Source organism: Globicephala melas, chromosome 1, assembly GCF_963455315.2.
Source record: "Globicephala melas chromosome 1, mGloMel1.2, whole genome shotgun sequence".
Classification (NCBI taxonomy): Eukaryota; Metazoa; Chordata; class Mammalia; order Artiodactyla; family Delphinidae; genus Globicephala; species Globicephala melas.
The window spans coordinates 153,487,907-153,506,668 of record NC_083314.1 but is presented as its reverse complement, the minus strand read 5'-3'; the positions used below and the strand labels follow the sequence as shown (position 1 = coordinate 153,506,668).

General features: G+C 36.6%; 1 protein-coding gene across 11 annotated transcripts in view; it reads left to right on the top strand.

The window, feature by feature from the left end:
- CCDC30 (coiled-coil domain containing 30) overlaps positions 1-18,762 on the top strand; it is a 173,757-nt gene that overhangs the window by 21,039 nt on the left and 133,956 nt on the right. For 10 of the 11 annotated variants that reach the window (XR_009565627.1, XM_060306890.1, XM_060306916.1 and 7 more), the window contains 4 exons: positions 1,137-1,327; positions 8,527-8,616; positions 9,938-10,091; positions 14,958-15,029. Coding sequence is in view for 10 of the 11 variants with exons in the window: in XM_060306890.1 (XP_060162873.1) it covers positions 1,137-1,327; positions 8,527-8,616; positions 9,938-10,091; positions 14,958-15,029 (507 nt within the window). In the remaining variant the exon portion in view is untranslated. The remainder of the gene's footprint in view (positions 1-1,136; positions 1,328-8,526; positions 8,617-9,937; positions 10,092-14,957; positions 15,030-18,762) is intronic. The other variant, XM_060306918.1, reaches the window with a different exon arrangement.

Genomic DNA, 18,762 nt, shown 5'->3' with positions numbered 1-18,762 from the left:
TCGTGCCCCGGTCGGGGAAGATCCCATATGCTGCGGAGCAGCTGGACCCGTGAGCCATGGCCGCTGAGCCTGCACATCCGGAGCCTGTGCTCCGCAACGGGAGAGGCCACAACAGTGAGAGGCCCGCGTACCAAAAAAAAAAAAAAAAAAAAGTAGGGTATTCAGGTGAGAGTGAGGATGGGGAAGGAGGTATTAGAGATATGATGAGGGAGAGGGATGAAACAAGCAGGGGAATGTAGGAGGATTGCTGGGCAGCAGTAAGGGCTCACTTGAGGTTAGTAGTCGTGAGTTTGAAATGAAACCTCTCAGCACTACCTGTGCAGTTTTCTGTAGCCCCATCCAGCTTCTGGAGTGTGCTGGTGAAGAGCTGGATTTAAACAGGTTGGAGTTTTGTCACCAAGTATAATGGAAGGAAAGAGGGGCAAGAGAGTTGTGAATGTTTTCAAGGGAGTGATTGTAATGATGGACTATAGAATCTAAGCTGGGTAAGTGAGAAGAGGAATGGGATAAGGAACACTGAAAAGTGTTTAAAGTCAATGGATGATAGTTTCCAGTATGGTCAAAAATTACTGAAATTGAGCTGCTAGTACATAAGAAGGGATGAATGGAGGATAAGATATTAGAAATTGAAGCTAGGGAGAAGTTACAGAAACCATAGAGGCTAATGACCAGGTCTAGGGAATTACTGTGGAGTAGGTGGCTGAGTGGGGTAGAGGACTAGATCTTTGGAAGTTAGCTGGTAAAGGAACTGAAAAGCCAGGGGACTGGAATAATCATCTACCTGAATATTGAAATCATCGAGAATGTTGGCAGGATTAGTTGAGTGACTGTGGACAAGTTTCTTGGTTTCTTGGTGCCTGAGCCCTCATTTCTTAAAAGGGAAAATCATGGTTCCTACCTCACTGGGTTGTTGTAAAGATTAAATAAGATAGATTTATCTCAAATGCTTAGTACAATACCTGCCACATAGTAAGCACTCACTAAAACAATACACTTTAAAGTTATGCAAGAACAAATTTTAAACTTCTGCAGGTAGTAAGAATATCTACGGCTTTTGAGAACCTTTTCCCACTACTTTTTAGTTATTTGCCTGCATTTCTTTTAACAATTGTGTTTCTGGTGTTTCTTCCTAACAGAAGTGCAAATAAAGGAGGTCGAAATATTGTATCAAGAAGGCTTGTCTGAAATAGCTCTGAGCAGCCCTAGTGAACAGATTGCACACTTACTCATGGAAAGAAGTACACTCTTGAGGAAACTGGAACGAGGGGATCCCAAACCAGAATCACAAAGATGTCTGAGCAGTAACCTACAGAAAGAATTTCCCCAGGTATTCAAAATTAACTGGGTAATTGAGTAAGAGACAGGCAAGTTGAAAACTGCATTTGTTCATTTAACCATTCATACATTAAACTATCAGGAAGCCAGTTTTGATAGCGCTTAAGAATATAGGCTTTGGGCTTCCCTGGTGGCGCAGTGGTTGAGAGTCCGTCTGCCGATGCAGGGGACATGGGTTCGTGCCCCGGTCCGGGAAGATCCCATATGCCGTGGAGCGGCTGGGTGTGTGAGCCATGGCCGCTAAGCCTGCGCATCCGGAGCCTGTGCTCTGCAACAGGAGAGGCCACAACAGTGAGCGGCCCGCGTACCGCAAAAAAAAAAAAAAAAAAAGAGTATAGGCTTTGGGTTTAAATGGACCTCCTCTACCACTTGTTAGCAGTATGTCCTTGAACAAGTTGCTTAACTTTTGTGAGCCTCAGTTTCTATAAAATCTGGGAGCAACTGAACTACTCCACAAGGTGATCATGAAAATGAAATAATATACGTAAAGCTCTAGAATAGTACCTCACATGTCAATTAGCTTTATTGTTATTATTTATTGAGAACTTACCATGTGCCAGGCTTTGTGCTAGTGGATGTAGGAACAAAGTCAAATTAGAAATAATTTGGACTTGCAAGGAACTTACAAGCTAATGAAGGAAAGAAATAAACCAGTGGTTATAATTCAGTGTGGAAAGCTCTGTGATAAAGTGAAAGCTCAGGGGTGGGGCTGAGTCAGTATGGGTGGAAAAGGCTTCCAGCAGAGGTAATGTTGAGTACCATTTTGAAAGCTGAGTGTTAGCTGGATGAAGAAGATGGGAAAGACATTTCTGGCAGAGGAAATAATGTATAATACATACTGGTTCATGTGAGTCAATGCTGAGAAATGTGCCTGGAGATATTTTCAGAAACCACTTCATGGTGAGACTCATATACTAAGCTAGAGAGTTTGGAATCAGTACCCAACAGTGTTCCTGGAGCATACTGGAGGCATAAAAATATTTTGAATGTACAAATGACTAACTGTTATAGTTGGTCTGGAGAGTCACTGAATGATTTTAAGAGGAGAGTAACATGATCTGATTTGTATTTTAGAAAAATCACTGTGGTCACAGTAGAGGGGTGGATTGGATAGGGACCAGATTGGAAGCCGGGATTTCAGGGGATGTTAACAAATAATTAATTAAAGAATGAGAACCAAAAACAAGGCTCAGAGTGTAATACAGAAGGGAAGAAGGAGTTATGAAGGAGATGGAATCTATAAAACAAATTGGACACTGTGGAGGTGAAGTCTGGGATGACCCTAAGGCTATCTACCCAGTCACTACTAAGTCATAGTTTTACCACTAATGGACAGAAAGAATTAAAACAGATATACTACAAAGGGTTTTTGTTATTATACAATGTAATTCATAAAATGTGTCACATTCCCAGTTATATTTTGTTTAAGCTAATGTTGTAATTTACCTGAGCATAAAGTAATCAGTAGAGTCACTTTTTTGTAGAAATTGACAAGCCGATTCAAAAATTGATAAGGAAATGCAAAGGAACTAGAATAGCCAAAACAACTTTGAAAAAGAAGAACTAGTTGGAAGATACACACTTCCTGCTTTCAAGACTTACCACAAAACTGCAGTAATCAAGAAAGTGCAGTATTGGTGTAAAGGCAGATATATAGATCAATGGAACAGAATAAGGAGTCTAGAAATAGACCCACACCTACATGGTAAATTGATTTTCAACACAGGTGCCAAGGTAATTTAATGGGGAAAAGATACACTTTTCAACAAACAATGCTGGCACAATTGGATAGACATATGCAAAAAAACAAAAACAAAACCCTCAACTCTATTGAGGTTCCCTTCCCCACTGGTAAAGGAGGGAGTCCCTACTCTAAACACTATGAGATAGCCAAATACATGACACCCAACCTTGAACAGAGATGTGATTGATAGTTTATTAGTCAGATAAATCACAGCCCAGGGAGGACACTGCCTGTCATGCAGGGCCACCGGGGTTGTACTCAGAAATGGAGTGAACCCATAGGGGCCATGGGAGACAGACTTTATAGTACCAATAGGATGAGGTGCCCCCTAGTTCTCATGGGAGGATATGACTGGCTTGTTTAAAAAATTCCATGGGTTGGCAGTGAAATGGCAGCCATTAGGCTGAGGACTGGATAAAATATAGCTGTTCTGGCTGATAAGGGCACTAGCTGGGTGGAGAATCTTTCCCGTTGGATGGGGGCATATCTGGCAAAAGCAAGGGAATTCATGCTTAGGCTTTTGGTGCACTGTGAGTTACAAGGGTGTCATGGTAACACATGAAAGTTTAGACCTTACAATACATTTATCCTATATCATATACAAAAATTAACTCAAAATGGTTCATAGATCATGTAGGAGATAAAATTTACAGAAGAAAATCTTAGTGACCTTGGGTTTGGCAAGATTTTTATAAGACAGGAAAAGAAAAAACATTGGACTTCATAAAAGTTCAGAACATTTGCTCTTCAAAAGACAAAAATAAAAGAGCAAGCCACAGAAGGGAGATAATTTTTTAAAAAATATATCCAACAAAAGCTTTGTATCTAAATATATAAATAAATCTTATAACTCAACGATAATAACACATACAACCCAACTAAAAACTGGTCAAAAGACTTAAAAAGTGACTGCACTGAAGGACATACACAAATGGTAAATAACACATGAAAAGATGCTTAACTTCATTTATTATTAGGAAAACACAGAAATTACAATGAAGTAATTTATTATGAGGTAACTATTAATGTATCAATGAATGGCAAAATTTAAGACTAACCATATCGAGTGCTGGTGACAATGTGGAGCAACTGGAATTCCCTTATCCTATTGATGGGAATATAAAATGATACAACCACTTTTGGAAACTAGTTTAGCATTGCCTTAAAAAGTCAAACACATACTTATCACATAACCCTGCCATTCCACTCCTAGGAATATACCCAAGAGAAATGAAAGAATGTGCCCACATAAAGACATACATGTTACAGCAACTTTAATTGTAGTGGCCCTAAACTAGAGTCAACTCAAATGTTCATCAAAAGGTAAATGTATAGATCCATAGAATGGAATATTACTTGGTAATAAAAAAGGATAAATATACAACAAAACAGATAAATTTCAAAATAATAATCTAAGTGAAATAAGCCAGACCGAAAAGAGTACATAGTCTATGATTCCATTTGTATAAAATAGTAGAAAATGCAAACTAATATATAGTAACAGAAACAGATCAGTGGTTGCCTGGGGACAGTGTTAGGGGAGGAATGAATTATAAGGAAGTGTAGGAAACTTTTAAGGGTGATGAATATTTTCATTATCTTTATTGTGGTATTGGTTTCATGGATGGATACATGTAAAAAATATGTACACTGTAAGTATGTGCAGTTATTGTATATCAGTTATACCTTTAAAAAGATTTTTTTAAAAGATTTTTCAGGGCTTCCGTGATGGCACAGTGGTTGGGAGTCCGCCTGCCGATGCAGGGGACACGGGTTCATGTCTCGGTCCAGGAGGATCCCACATGCCGCGGAGCGGCTGGGCCCGTGAGCCATGGCCGCTGAGCCTGCGCAACCGGAGCCTGTGCTCCGCAACGGGAGAGGCCACAACAGTGAGAGGCCCATGTGTTGCCAAAAAAAAAGATTTTTCAAAGATCTTATTATGAAATGTAACTTGTAAAAATTTCATTGCCTCCCTAGGTTTGTGTGTGTGTATATATATATATTTTTTTAATTAATTTATTTATTTATTATTTTTGGCTGAGTTGGGTCTTCATCGCTGCACGTGGGCTTTCTCTAGTTGTGGCGAGCGGGGGCTACTCTTCGTTGTGTTGTGTGGGCTTCTCATTGCGGTGGCTTCTCTTGTTAAGGAGCACAGGCTCTAGGGGTGTGGGCTTCAGTAGTTGTGGCACATGGGCTTCATTGCTCCGCGGCATGTGGGATCTCCCTGGACCAGGCCTCAAACCTGTGTCCCCTGCATTGGCAGGCATATTCTTAGCCACTGAAGTCCCCCTAGGTATATTTTAATAGGCCAATACTGAATCAACCTGTGCATAAAGTAGATGAGAGAGTCATTCCAACCAAAGTGAGGCCACATAAAGTGACACGGAAGTTGAAGAATTTTGCAAGGCCTGATCTATACACTAATTACATTTTACCTAACATTTGTTTTTTGTTGGTTTTCTGACTTAATACAGGCACATAGTAGAAACAGATTCAAGCAGTATAAAATTGAATGAAAAATGAATTTTCTCACCCCAAATCCTCAGTTCCATATTCCTAAACTACCACTGCTGACAATTTTTTATTTATCTTTCCAGAAAATTTTCATCCTCTTAAAATACAAATTATGTTCCATTGTGCATATTGTTTTCACTTTCTGTATTAGTGTATATAGATTTGCCTTAGTCTGTTTGACAACATATATTCTTTTGAATGGATGTATCAAAATTTATTTAATCACTTTATTGTTGCATGGGGCAGAGGACAAAGGGATGACATTTAATGCCAAGAATAATCAAAGATTTAGAAAAACACATTTTATTGTGGAATATAACAGCATATATGCAGAAAAATGATAAAACTTAAAAAATACAGTTTGACAAATAGTTATGGAACAAACACCCATGTACCCATTGGTCCTGTGAGGAATACAACATTGCCAAATTCCTAGAAGCTTCCTTTTCTGATCACAACTCCCTTCCTCCCCACAAAGGTGTGCCTCCCTAAATAATATATATAGTAGTTTAGTTTTGTCTGTTTTTGAACATTACATACAAGGAATCAACTTTGGGAATTGCTTTTTTGTAAAACATTATGTTTGTATTATTTATTTTTAATTAGCTTGTCATTACTATGTATCATTCCATCATGTGAATATATGGCATGAGACTATCCATACTAAGTTGTTTTGGGTTGTTTCCAATTTATATCTATTATGAATGTAATATAATCTGTCAGTTATGCTGCTATGAATATTCTTATATATGTGCATGCACTTGTGTAAGGTATATACCCAGGAGTAGATTTAGGGAGTTATAGAGTATGTAGATCTTCAGCTTTACCAGATAATGTCAAACTGTCTCCTTAAGTAGTGGTACCAATTTATACTGGCACCAATAAATAGTGTATGAGAGTGCCTTTGTTCCTCATCAACACTTGATGTTGTCAGACTTTTAAATTTTTGCTAAACTACTGGGTGCATAATGATATCTCATATTGGTTTTAATTAGCATTTCCCTGATTAGTAGTGAACTTAGTATGATTATCTGTCATTTGGATTTCCCATTTTATTAGTGTTTATTCAGGTCTTTTGTCCATTTAAAAACTGAGTTGTCTTTTTCTTACTGATGTACAGGAATTCTCTATGTTCTGGTTTCAGGTCTTTTATTGATTATGTGTATCACAAATACTTCTTTTTCCACCTTGCGGTTTGTCTTTTTAATATTCTTAATAGTGTCTTTTAATGAATGGAAGTTCTTAACTTTAATGTAGTTCAATTTATCAATCATTTGTCTTATGGTTAGTGTTTTTCTGTCTTGTAATCCTTGCTTTCTGGGATTTTGATTTTTGCTTTTATTGAATCTATAAATCAATTTAAGAGGAATTGATTATCTTAAATTATTGATATCATTTGTGATCATGGACTGTCTTTCCATTTATTTTTTAATGTATATAAACAAAGTTTTATAATTTTCCCTACAAAATCTTGCACATTTTTAAAATATTTATTGCTAGGTACTTCATACTTTTGGGTACTATTAATGCTATATTTATTAAGAATTTAATTTTCTAATGATTGCTAGTATTAAAAGTATAATTATTTTTATATATTGACTATACCTACCAATGTTGCTAAAATTTCTCATCTTAATAATTTATTTGAAGATTTTAAATTTTTTCTACCTGTACAGTCCTATCTGGGAATAATGATACTTTCGTTTCTTCCTTTCCAATTTGATTCCTTTTAATTCTTTTATTTACCTTACTATACTGGCTAAGATCTCCAGTATTATCTTGAATAGGAGACATACTTGTCTGGTTAATGATATTAGAGAAAAAGTATTCAGTGGTATGATGTTTGATTAAGGGTTGGGTTTTTTTTTTAATGATACCCTTTGCCAGGTTAAGAAAGTTCTCTTTCATTCCTAGTTTGTTAAGAGCTTTTATTAGGAATTAATGTTGAGTTTATAAAATGTTTTTTCTATAGCCATTGAGATAATGAAGTAATTTAGAACTTTCATCTGTTAATGTGAGAATTTCATTGATTAATTTTTCTAATGTCTTGCATTCCTGGGATAAATCCAACTTGTTCATGATTTGTTATCCTTTCTAAATATTATAGATTCAGTTTGATAAAATTTTGTTTACGTTTTTGTATCTATGTTTATGAGTGAGGTTGCCCTGTGAGTTTTCTTTTTGTATTATCGTTGTCAGGCTTTAATATCAAGGTCTGGCTAGCCAGTGTTAGCCAACCTTTTTTTCATTATTGCCTCCATAATGACACTTTTTAAAATTTCTTTTATTTTGTTTGTTTAATTTATTTTATTTTTGGCTGCGTTGGGTCTTCCTTGCTGTGCTTGGGCTTTTCTATACTTGCGGCGAGTGGGGGCTACTCTTCATTGCAGTGCACAGGCTTCTCATTGCAGTGGCTTCTCTTGTTGCGAAGCACGGGCTCTAGGCGCACAGGCTCAGTAGTTGTGGCTTGTGGGCTCTAGAGAGCAGGCTCAGTAGTTGTGGTGCATGGGCTTAGTTGCTCCACGGCATGTGGGATCTTCCCAGACCAGGGCTCGAACCTGTGTCCCCTGCATTGGCAGGCGGATTCTTAACCACTATGCCACCAGGGAAACCCAATAATGACACTTCTTAGATAATTTTTTCTGTCTCTCTCCCATGAAATTTTAATGGCACTGATATAAAGTCATTCTATTTTTGTACTGTAGGCATCTGCACTTTGTACTTGAAAGGGTAAGATTTTTCCCCCCCTAGAAATCAGTTTGCACTCCCTTGGGGGCAATATTGTCTCATTGAGAATGCATGGTCTCGCTTCATAAAATAGATTGGACTGTGCTCCCTCTTTTTTTAAGTGGTTATTTTTTAAAATTTAAATGACATTTTTATTCATAAAGCTGATTGATGTAATTTTCATTCACCTCTTAATATTTACTTAGGAGAAATTTGAACAAACTCACCAGCCTCTGCAAAGGGAACATCAGAAACATCAAGAACTTGTGCATCAGTCTAAAAAAAGTCTGAGTGAGGTAAGAAAAAATTACAATCTTTTCTTAATAATAGTAGCTAGTTACAGGTTAGCTTTTACCTTGGAAGTATTTTGTTTGAATATATTAAAATGTACAAATCCATGCTAAAAGATATCAGTTGTGCATAAGAGTATTATAAACACATCACAAAAATTTGGGAAGAAGAAAAAAGTCAATCACCCATTTAACACAATAGCTGATTTTTATTGAATGTATCAAAACTTAAACAATCGATGTGTGTTATGTCCTTTGAAAAATCACCTTGGGACAGTACACACTTCTTCCCAAATACGTTTGGAGCTTCTTTTGGCGGGGGAGTCCTTTAGACTGTATAGCACATTATTTTACATATAATTAATTCTGTTTGTAGAAATTATTTTTTGATCTGGGGAAATGTTATTAAGAGCTACATCCAGTGAATAAAACATATACAGAGAGTTTAACAATGGGAAGTAACCCAAGATAAATATATATGGATGAAACTGTATATCCATCATAGTATTATTTTCAATAGCAAAAATTGGAAACTACCAAAATGTTGAAATGATTATATAAATTATCTGCACCCACTGGAATATTATATAGCCTTTAAAAATAATCATTACAAAATCTGTACAGCAATATAGAAAAATGTTCCTCATATAATGTTAAATGAAAAAGCCAGACAGAAACATGTATATAGATTAGGATTATGACTATGTAAAAAATGTACATAGATAAAAAATACTGCAAGGAAATATACCAGTAAGCTAAAAATAGTTTTGTTATGTAGATGGTATTGGTTATTTTCTTATTTTTTAGAAAAATTTGTGTAATGATTATATTCATATAAAATAAATACATATCTTGGGGATCAAAAGCAAAATATCATTGAGGTTGAATTTCTTACTTAGTTTTTAAAATGCTTTGAAAGTAATTGTAGGAAAGGAGCTCTAAACATGATTTGAGCCTTAATTGTGTACATACCTTGAAATTAAATGAAATACCTTATGTAAAGCCATTTTATAAACTGTAATTACCATATAAATGAGGAGTATTTTCACTCTCTTTGGCCAGATGATAATTTTTATCATTAAATTTCTATTATATAACCATAATCTCTTAGATATGTTAGGTTTGAACCTTGTGAAATTGCATGTTTATAGGTTAAAAACAATCAAATATCACCGTTTTTCTATGGTTCAACCTAATAAAATAAATGCACGTAAATATTCTGTTTGCTACTCTTCTCTATTGGCTTTCAAACATTTATAGGTAATAGCACGATGTCATAAGGGTATATTTACTTTTTGGTGTACTACTAACAATGGTTTTATTTCAGTCCCATGATGAAGACCCAGAAAAAGGTAAAATATCACAAAACTGCAGAGAGAAAGATATGGAACAAGTAACAAGGAGGTTAGGGATGGCCCATGAAGAGATCCGAAGGCTCACTGATGAACTGCAAGGGAAGGAGAAAGAACAGAGTAAATTAGGTAAGCTGTGGTTACAGATGAACATGTCTAACAATGTTTTAAGTGTAGTGATCCTACTCAGGTTGGAACATGAGAGCACTGAGAAAAAAAATCTTTTAAGATAAACACATAAAAGTCTGATATACAGCCTCATTTTCTACAGTGTCCAGAAATTTTTATTGAAGCATAGCATAACATACCTACCAAAAAGTGTACAACTCCAATATTTACACTACCCAGTGCAAGAAATCTCCAGCAGTCTGGAAGCCCTGTTTCTTCTTCCTATGTCTACATATTCTCTCCTCCCCCAAAATAATGACTCTCCTAACTTTTAAGGTTATTTCTGAGTTTTGACTACAGGGAGTATGCATCCTTTAGTTTGTTTCTTTCGTTCAATCTCATGTTTGTGAGATTCATTTATGTTGTTGCATGTAGCAGTAGTTTGTTCACTTTTGTTGTTTGTACTCTAGTGTTCCATTGAACAAGCCTACTCAATGTATTCTGTTTATCCATTCTACTGATGACGGACAATTATGTTGTTTCCAGTTGTGCTCTATTATGAATTGTGCTGCTATGAATATTCTTGTGCTTATCTGTACATCTCTGATAGTGACATTCCTAAGAGTAGAATTAGTAGATCAAAGGGTTACGGATTTGTTCTACTTTGGTAGATACTGCCATACTGTCTTCCAAATAGTTGTATTAACTTAAGGTCTTCTCGGTTGTATATGAGATTTTGGTTGCTTCACATTCTTTATCAATACTCAGTATTGTCAGTCTTATTAATTTTACCTTTTCTGATGAGTATGTACTAGTATTTAATTGTGGCTTTACTTTGCGTTCCCCTGACAGCTAACGATGTGAAAATCCTTTAACATGTTCGTTGTTGTTGTTATTGCTCATTTAGATATACCATTTTGTGAAGTTCCTGCTCAAGTCTTGCACATATTTTTCTATTGGGTTGTGTCTTTATGTTTTGTAGGAGTTTATTAATTTGTAGGAGTTTTCTGTATATTCTGTGTATGAGCCTTTTGTTGGATATAAATGTCATGTTAAGTTTTTTTGCCATATAGAAATGCTAATATTTATCAAATCAGATTTAACCAAGTTATTCTTTATGGCGTCTGGGTTTTCATGTGTAAAGCCTTTTCTGTATCACTACAAGGTTATTGAAAATGTTCTCCTCTGGTGTTTTTTTTTTCTTTTAGTGCATTTATGGATTTATTATTTATGTTTCAATCTTTGCTTTATCTATAATTTATTTTAGCTTGAAGTTTAAATTTTTTAAATGATTTCCTCTCTATATAATTTGCAATAATTAAAGAAATTAGACTGATTCTTTTTCATGCAGTATATATGTTACTGTAGGATCATTTCTTAAAAATGTTAAATGTATAAAACAATAATGATCCTGCCAAATTGATTGTGGAATTAAAAACAAAGAATATCAGGAGGGTTGAGATTTTGTTAAGAATGCATTTTAAACAGTGAACACAAATGACCTTTTCAGAATGATGGAAAATTGGGCTAATGGGTACACAATTGCATATATTTGTCAAAATTCATCAAATTACTTAAAAGGATGAATTTTACTGTATGCAAAGTATATCTCAATAAACCCAATTAGAAAAAAAAAAGAAATTTGGCCACGTGAGTCTGATGAGAAGCAGTCTGCTACTTGTAGTACAGAAGGAGAAAGGAAAGAGCAGGAGCCCTGTTAAGTTTAGTTACATTTGGATGCAGCAGAACACAATCACATAGCATCCTGTTCCATCAGCACTTGGTTGCTCTGGTGGATCCTAAACTATTAATTGAAAACTGTCTGCACAGTGAGTATCCCCAGGGGACCGCTGGCAAGCTGAGTTAGCAAGTCCTTTTAAAATATCACATGTAGGGCTCCCCTGGTGGTGCAGTGGTTGAGAGTCCGCCTGCCGGTGCAGGGGAAGCGGGTTCATGCCCCGGTCCGGGAGGATCCCACACGCCGCGGAGCGGCTGGGCCCGTGAGCCATGGCCGCTGAGCCTGCGCGTCCGCAGCCTGTGCTCCGCAACGGGAGGGACCACAGCAGTGAGAGGCCCGCGTACTGCAAAAAAAAAAAAAAAAAAAATCACATGTAGTGTCAGTGTGGGTCTTACGTGTTACTTCTTGAATCATCCATCAATTTATAGCCAGAATTTATCCCTAGGTATATGTGTTACATGATAGTGATTCCCAAGTATTAGCCTATTTATTTCAACAAACTGACTCTTTTAAATGAAGGACTTTAGTTTAGTTTATTTTCTAGCTCTCTTTATATCACACCCAAAAATTTGGATGGGAATGAAAAATTTTGGCCAATAATAAAAGTAGTTTTCAATAATAAAAAAGAATACATGCCAAATATTTATTTATTCTCCAATAAATAAATTACAAGAAAAAGATGAATTTTTAAAGGTTTGAAGGAATTATTAACCAAATATAATGTGTGGCCTTTACTGGATTCTGATTCAAACAGGTTTTTTAACATTTATGAAACAGTTGGAAGTTTGAATGCTAATTGGCTATTTGTATTAAGGAATTCTTGTTAAATTTCCTTAATCACACATAATGGTATTGAGTTTATATTTTAAAAGAGTCCTTATCTTTTAGACATACATAGTGAAATATTTATAGATGAATGATATGATGTCTGGGAGATGCTTCAAAATAATACAGGCCCCTACCTCACACCCACACAAAAATTAACTCAAAGTGGACCACAGAACTAAATGTAAGAGTTAAGATTATAAAATGCTTAGAAGAAAACACAGGAGTAAATCCTTATGATCTGGAGTTAGGCAATCATATGTTAGATATAACACCAAAAGCAAGAGTGATAAGAGAAAACCTAATAAATTGTACTTACTCCAAGTTTAAAATTTCTGTATTTCAAAATATACTAACAAGAAAGTGAAAAGACAAACCATAGACTGAGAGAAATATTTGCAAATTATGTGTTTGATGTGGGACTCATATCCAGAATATATGAAGAATTCTCACATATTCTTTTATATTATTATAAAAAGACAGCCCAATTTTAAAATAAACAAAATAAAATTTGAGTAGACATTTCTTTAGAGAAGGTATATGCATGGCCAATAGGCACATGAAAAGATGCTCAACATCATTGGTCATTAGGGAAGTGCAAATTAAAACAATGAGATCCCTCTTCACACCCTCTAGAATGGCTATAATAAAAAAGACAATGACAAGTGTTGGCAAGGAGTGTAGAAATTGGAACATTGCTGATGGGATTGTAAAATGATGCAGACACTTTGGAAAACAATTTGGCAGTTTCTCGAGGTATTAAATGTAAAATTATCATGTGACCCAGCAATTCCACTCCTGCGTGACCCAGGAGAAATGAAGACGTATGTCCACTCAAAAACTTGTATGAGAAATTAACACAACATTGTAAGTCAACTACACTTCAATAAAATAAATTTAAAAATAAACCTTGTATGTGAATGTTCAGAGCACTATTATTTACAGTAGCCAAAACATAGAAACAACTCAAACGTCCATCATTTGGTGAGTAGATAAACAAAACGTGGTATATCCATCCTGTGCAGAAAATAGTTAATATAGAAAACCTGCTAGTGGGAAGCTGCTGCATAGCACAGGGAGATAAGCTCAATGCTTTGTGATGACCTAGAGGGGTGGAGGAATAGGGAGGGTAGGAGGGAGGCTCAAGAGGGAGGGGATATGGGGATACATGTATCCATATAGCTGATTCAATTTATTGTACAGCAGAAACTAACACAACATTGTAATGCAATTATACTCCAATAAAGATGTAAAAAAAAAAAAGAAGAAAACTTGACACTGCTGTCCTTAGAAAGTCTGCTTGTCAGGTTAGCCCTTGGCTAGCATCTGGAAACTTGCATTTGGGGAAGGTTCCCAGCATTCCCCAATTTGTGGCTCACTGTGCTTGACCTCTTTGTACAAACAATATGATTTATGCTGAAAACCTGCTTTCCTTCTGAGAGTCTGGGATTTTGATGTGTCCTAGGCAGAAGGTGGTGTCTATGTCACCAGCCCCCAATAAATATGTTGGCCACCAAGTCTGTAATGAATTTTCCTGGTAGACAACATTTCACACGAATTGTCAATTCATTGCTGGAGAAATTAAGCGCATCCTGTGTGACTCCGCTGGGAGAAGACTCTTGGAAGCTTGTGCCTGATTTCCTCGTGCACCTTTTCTGTGTGATTGGGAATGATCTCTTAGAAGATTCATGTTAGTGTCTTACTTCTGGGAGATTCCTCAACTTGCCATTATAGAAAGCCTATCAGCCATACCATTGGTGATGAGTAAACCACAGGAGGCAAAGTGATTAAACCTGGGTTAGAGCACCCAAATCCAAAAGACTCCAATGCCCCATGTACTTTCCTTACGCCCTTCTGCTCTCCTCATAAAATTCTTGAATAGTACCAAAAGCTATTTCCTGAAATTTTGCTATTTTGCTATTTCTAGAAACTACTGGCAAAATTCTAAATATTATTAATTGCAGGAATTAATTTTAAGTATTTCTGTGTGTAATTTCTTTTTACTAAACTGGTAGTACCATGCTTAAAAACTTTCAGCTGTTCCTGTTGTTTACAGTAGTCCAAACTCTTCCGCATAGAATCTGGTTAGGGAAACAGGGAAAGATTACAAGATCAGATGATATCAAGGACAGGGATAAATATAAGGTGTAGTAGGAATATTAAGAGGGGAATCTGGGAAACATTCCGGGAGGAGGTGACATTTATGCAGAAAGTCAGGGGACAGCCATCAGAAAGTGTTCCAAAGAGAAATAGTCGTTTGAAATTTGATTATTATACTAATCAGTTGCTCCATACACAAATATTTTGTTCTTTTTTTCTTTTAGATTCTGCACTTGAGAAGTCTCGACTAGAAATTGAGAAATTGAAAGAAAATTTGATAAAGCTGAAAGAAAATGGTGAGTCATTTTAGCAGATATAACATTTAATAATAAAATATTAAACAATAATATAATTTGTTAAGTAATATTTTTAAATAATATTACTTAATAAGTATAATAATATTACTACTACTGCTATTGAGGCAGGAGATAGATGGGTCCCAGGCTGAACAGTTGGAGCTCGTCCCCTGTGGACAGATACTCCAAAATAGCAGGAGGGAGGAGAAGCTAAGCCCTGCCCAGACAAAAGATAAAAGACCACATATTCCTCATTCTCGAAGGAGGAGACCTTCCTGACTACACACATGCAGAAAGGATCCTTGAAGGTCGAAAAGGGAGGGGGCGCCACCCCATAGTAGGTGATGTCAGGCTACCCATAGGCCTCTTCGCTAGAATCCATCTTGGCCAAGAGATGTGCACGCACACGTGGGAGGACCCTGGGAAATATCAAATACAAGCTCAGGCCAGGCAAAGCAAGATGATTGGCCAAGGAAACCTGGAAGAAATGCTCCATAAAAGTGAATCAAACTACCACGAGGGTGCGACTCTCTCTCTGAGCCCCCCAGTGTGTCTATCCCTAGGTACCCTTTTTCCTCCTAATAAACACTTTACTTGTTTCACTACTTTCTGTCTTTGTGGGAATCATTTCTGCAGAGCTGTATGGGCCAGGGCTTTGTCACTGCCCACTGGTCTAGTGCCTAGGATTCAGCACTCTCACTGTCGCGGCCTGACTTTAATCTCTGGCTGGGAACCAAAATCCTGCTTCAAGCCGCTGCAGACCGAGGCCACCCTAGATCACTGTTATTACTATATCTACTGCTATTACTATTACTACCACTTGTTGCTTCCAAACACGTACGCTGTCAGGCATTTTATTTTATTTATTTATTAAAAAAAAATTTTTAACATCTTTATTGGAGTATAATTGCTTTACAATGGTGTGTTAGTTTCTGCTGTATAACAAAGTGAATCAGTTATACATATACATATGTCCCCATATCTCTTCCCTCTTGCGTCTCCCTCCCTCCCACCCTCCCTATCCCACCCCTCTAGCTGGTCACAAAGCACCCAGCTGATCTCACTGTGCTATGGGGCTGCTTCCCACTAGCTATCTATCTATTTAAGGTTTGGTAGTGTATATATGTCCATGTTGCTCTCTCATTTTGTCCCAGCTGACCCTTCCCCCTCCGCATATCCTCAAGTCTATTCGCTAGTAGGACTGCGTCTTTACTCCCATCTTGCCCCTAGGTTCTTCATGACCTTTTTTTTTTTTTTAGATTCCATATATATGTGTTAGCATATGGTATTTGTTTTTCTCTTTCTGACTAACTTCACTCTGTATGACAGTCTCTAGGTCCATCCACCTCACTACAAATAACTCAATTTCATTTTCTTTTATGGCTGAGTAATATTCCATTGTATATATGTGCCACATCTTCTTTATCCATTCATCTGTCGATGGACATTTAGGTTGCTTCCATGTCCTGGCTATTGTAAATAGAGCTGCAATGAACATTTTGGTACATGACCCTTTTTGAAGTATGGTTTTCTCAGGGTATATGCCCAGTAGTGGGATTGCTGGGTCGTATGGTAGTTCTATTTTCAGTTGTTTAAGGAACCTCCATACTGTCTCCATAGTGGCTGTATGAATTTACATTCCCACCAACAGTGCAAGAGGGTTCCCTTTTCTCCACACCCTCTCCAGCATTTATTGTTTCTAGATTTTTTGATGATGGCCATTCTGAATGGTGTGAGATGATATCTCATTGTAGTTTTGATTTGCATTTCTCTAATGATTAATGATGTTGAGCATTCTTTCATGTGTTTGTTGGCAATCTGTATATCTTCTTTGGAGAAATGTCTATTTAGGTCTTCTGCCCACTTTTGGATTGGGTTGTTTGTTTTTTTCTTATTGAGCTGCATGAGCTGCTTGGAAATTTTGGACATTAATCCTTTGTCAGTTGCTTCATTTGCAAATACTTTCTCCCATTCTGACAACTGTCTTTTCGTCTTGTTTATGGTTTCCTTTGCTGTGCAAAAGCTTTTAAGTTTCATTAGGTCCCATTTGTTTACTTTTGTTTTTATTTCCATTTCTCTAGGAGGTGGGTCAAAAAGGATCTTGCTGTGATTTATGTCATAGAGTATTCTGCATATGTTTTCCTCTAAGAATTTGATAGTGTCTGCCCTTACATTTAGGTCTTTTATCCATTTTGAGTTTATTTTTGTGTGTGGTGTTAGGGAATGTTCTAATTTCATTCCTTTACATGTAGCTGTCCAGTTTTCCCAGCACCACTTATTGAAGAGGCTGTCTTTTTTCCACTGTGTATTCTTGCCTACTTTATCAAGATAAGGTAAGATAAGATATGTGCGTGGGTTTATCTCTGGGCTTTCTATGCTGTTCCATTGATATACATTTCTGTTTTTGTGCCAGTACCATACTGTCTTGATTACTGTAACTTTGTAGTATAGTCTGAAGTCAGGGAGCCTGATTCCTGCAGCTCCGTTTTTCTTTCTCAAGATTGCTTTGCCTCTTCGGGGTCTTTTGTGTTTCCATACAAATTGTGAAATTTTTTGTTCTACTTCTGTGAAAAATGCCAGTGGTAGTTTGATATGAATTGCATTGAATCTGTAGATTGCTTTGGGTAGTAGAGTCATTTTCACAATGTTGATTTTTCCAATCCAAGAACATGGTATATCTCTCCATCTATTTGTATCATCTTTAATTTCTTTCATCAGTGTCTTATAATTTTCTGCATACAGGTCTTTTGTCTCCTTAAGTAGGCTTATTCCTAGATATTTTATTCTTTTTGTTGCAATGGTAAATGGGAGTGTTTTCTTAATGTCACTTTCAGATTTTTCATCATTAGTGTATACGAATGCAAGAAATTTCTGTGCATGAATTTTATATCCTGCTACTTTACCAAATTCATTGATTAGCTCTAGTAGTTTTCTGGTAGCATCTTTAGGATTCTCTATGCATAGTATCATGTCATCTGCAAACAGTGACAGCTTTACTTCTTCTTTTCTGATTTGGATTCCTTTTATTTCTTTTTCTTCTCTGATTGCTGTGGCTAAAACTTCCAAAACTATGTTGAATAAGAGTGGTGAGAGTGTGCACCTTGTCTTGTTCCTGATCTTAGTGGAAATGGTTTCGGTTTTTCACCACTGAGGACGATGTTGGCTGTGGGTTTGTCATATATGGTCTTTATTGTGTTGAGGAAAGTTCCCTCTATGCCTACTTTCTGGAGAGTTTTTATCATAAATGGGTGTTGAATTGTGTGGAAAGCTGTCTCCACATCGATTGAGATGATCATATGGTTTTTCTCCTTCAATTTGTAAATATGGTGTATCACATTGAGTGATTTGCGTATATGGAAGAATCCTTGCATTCCTGGGATAAACCCCACTTGATCATGGTGTATGATCCTTTTAATGTGCTGTTGGATTCTGTTTGCTAGTATTTTGTACAGGATTTTTGCATCTATGTTCATCAGTGATATTGGCCTATAGTTTTCTTTCTTTGTGACATCTTTGTCTGGTTTTGGTATCAGGGTGATGGTAGCCTTGTAGAATGAGTTTGTGAGTGTTCCTCCCTCTGCTATATTTTGGAAGAGTTTGAGAAGGATAGGTGTTAGCTCTTCTCTAAATGTCTGATAGAATTCACTTTTGAAGCCGTCTATCTGGTCCTGGGCTTTTGTTTGTTGCAAGATTTTTAATCACAGTTTCAATTTCTGTGCTTGTGATTGGTCTG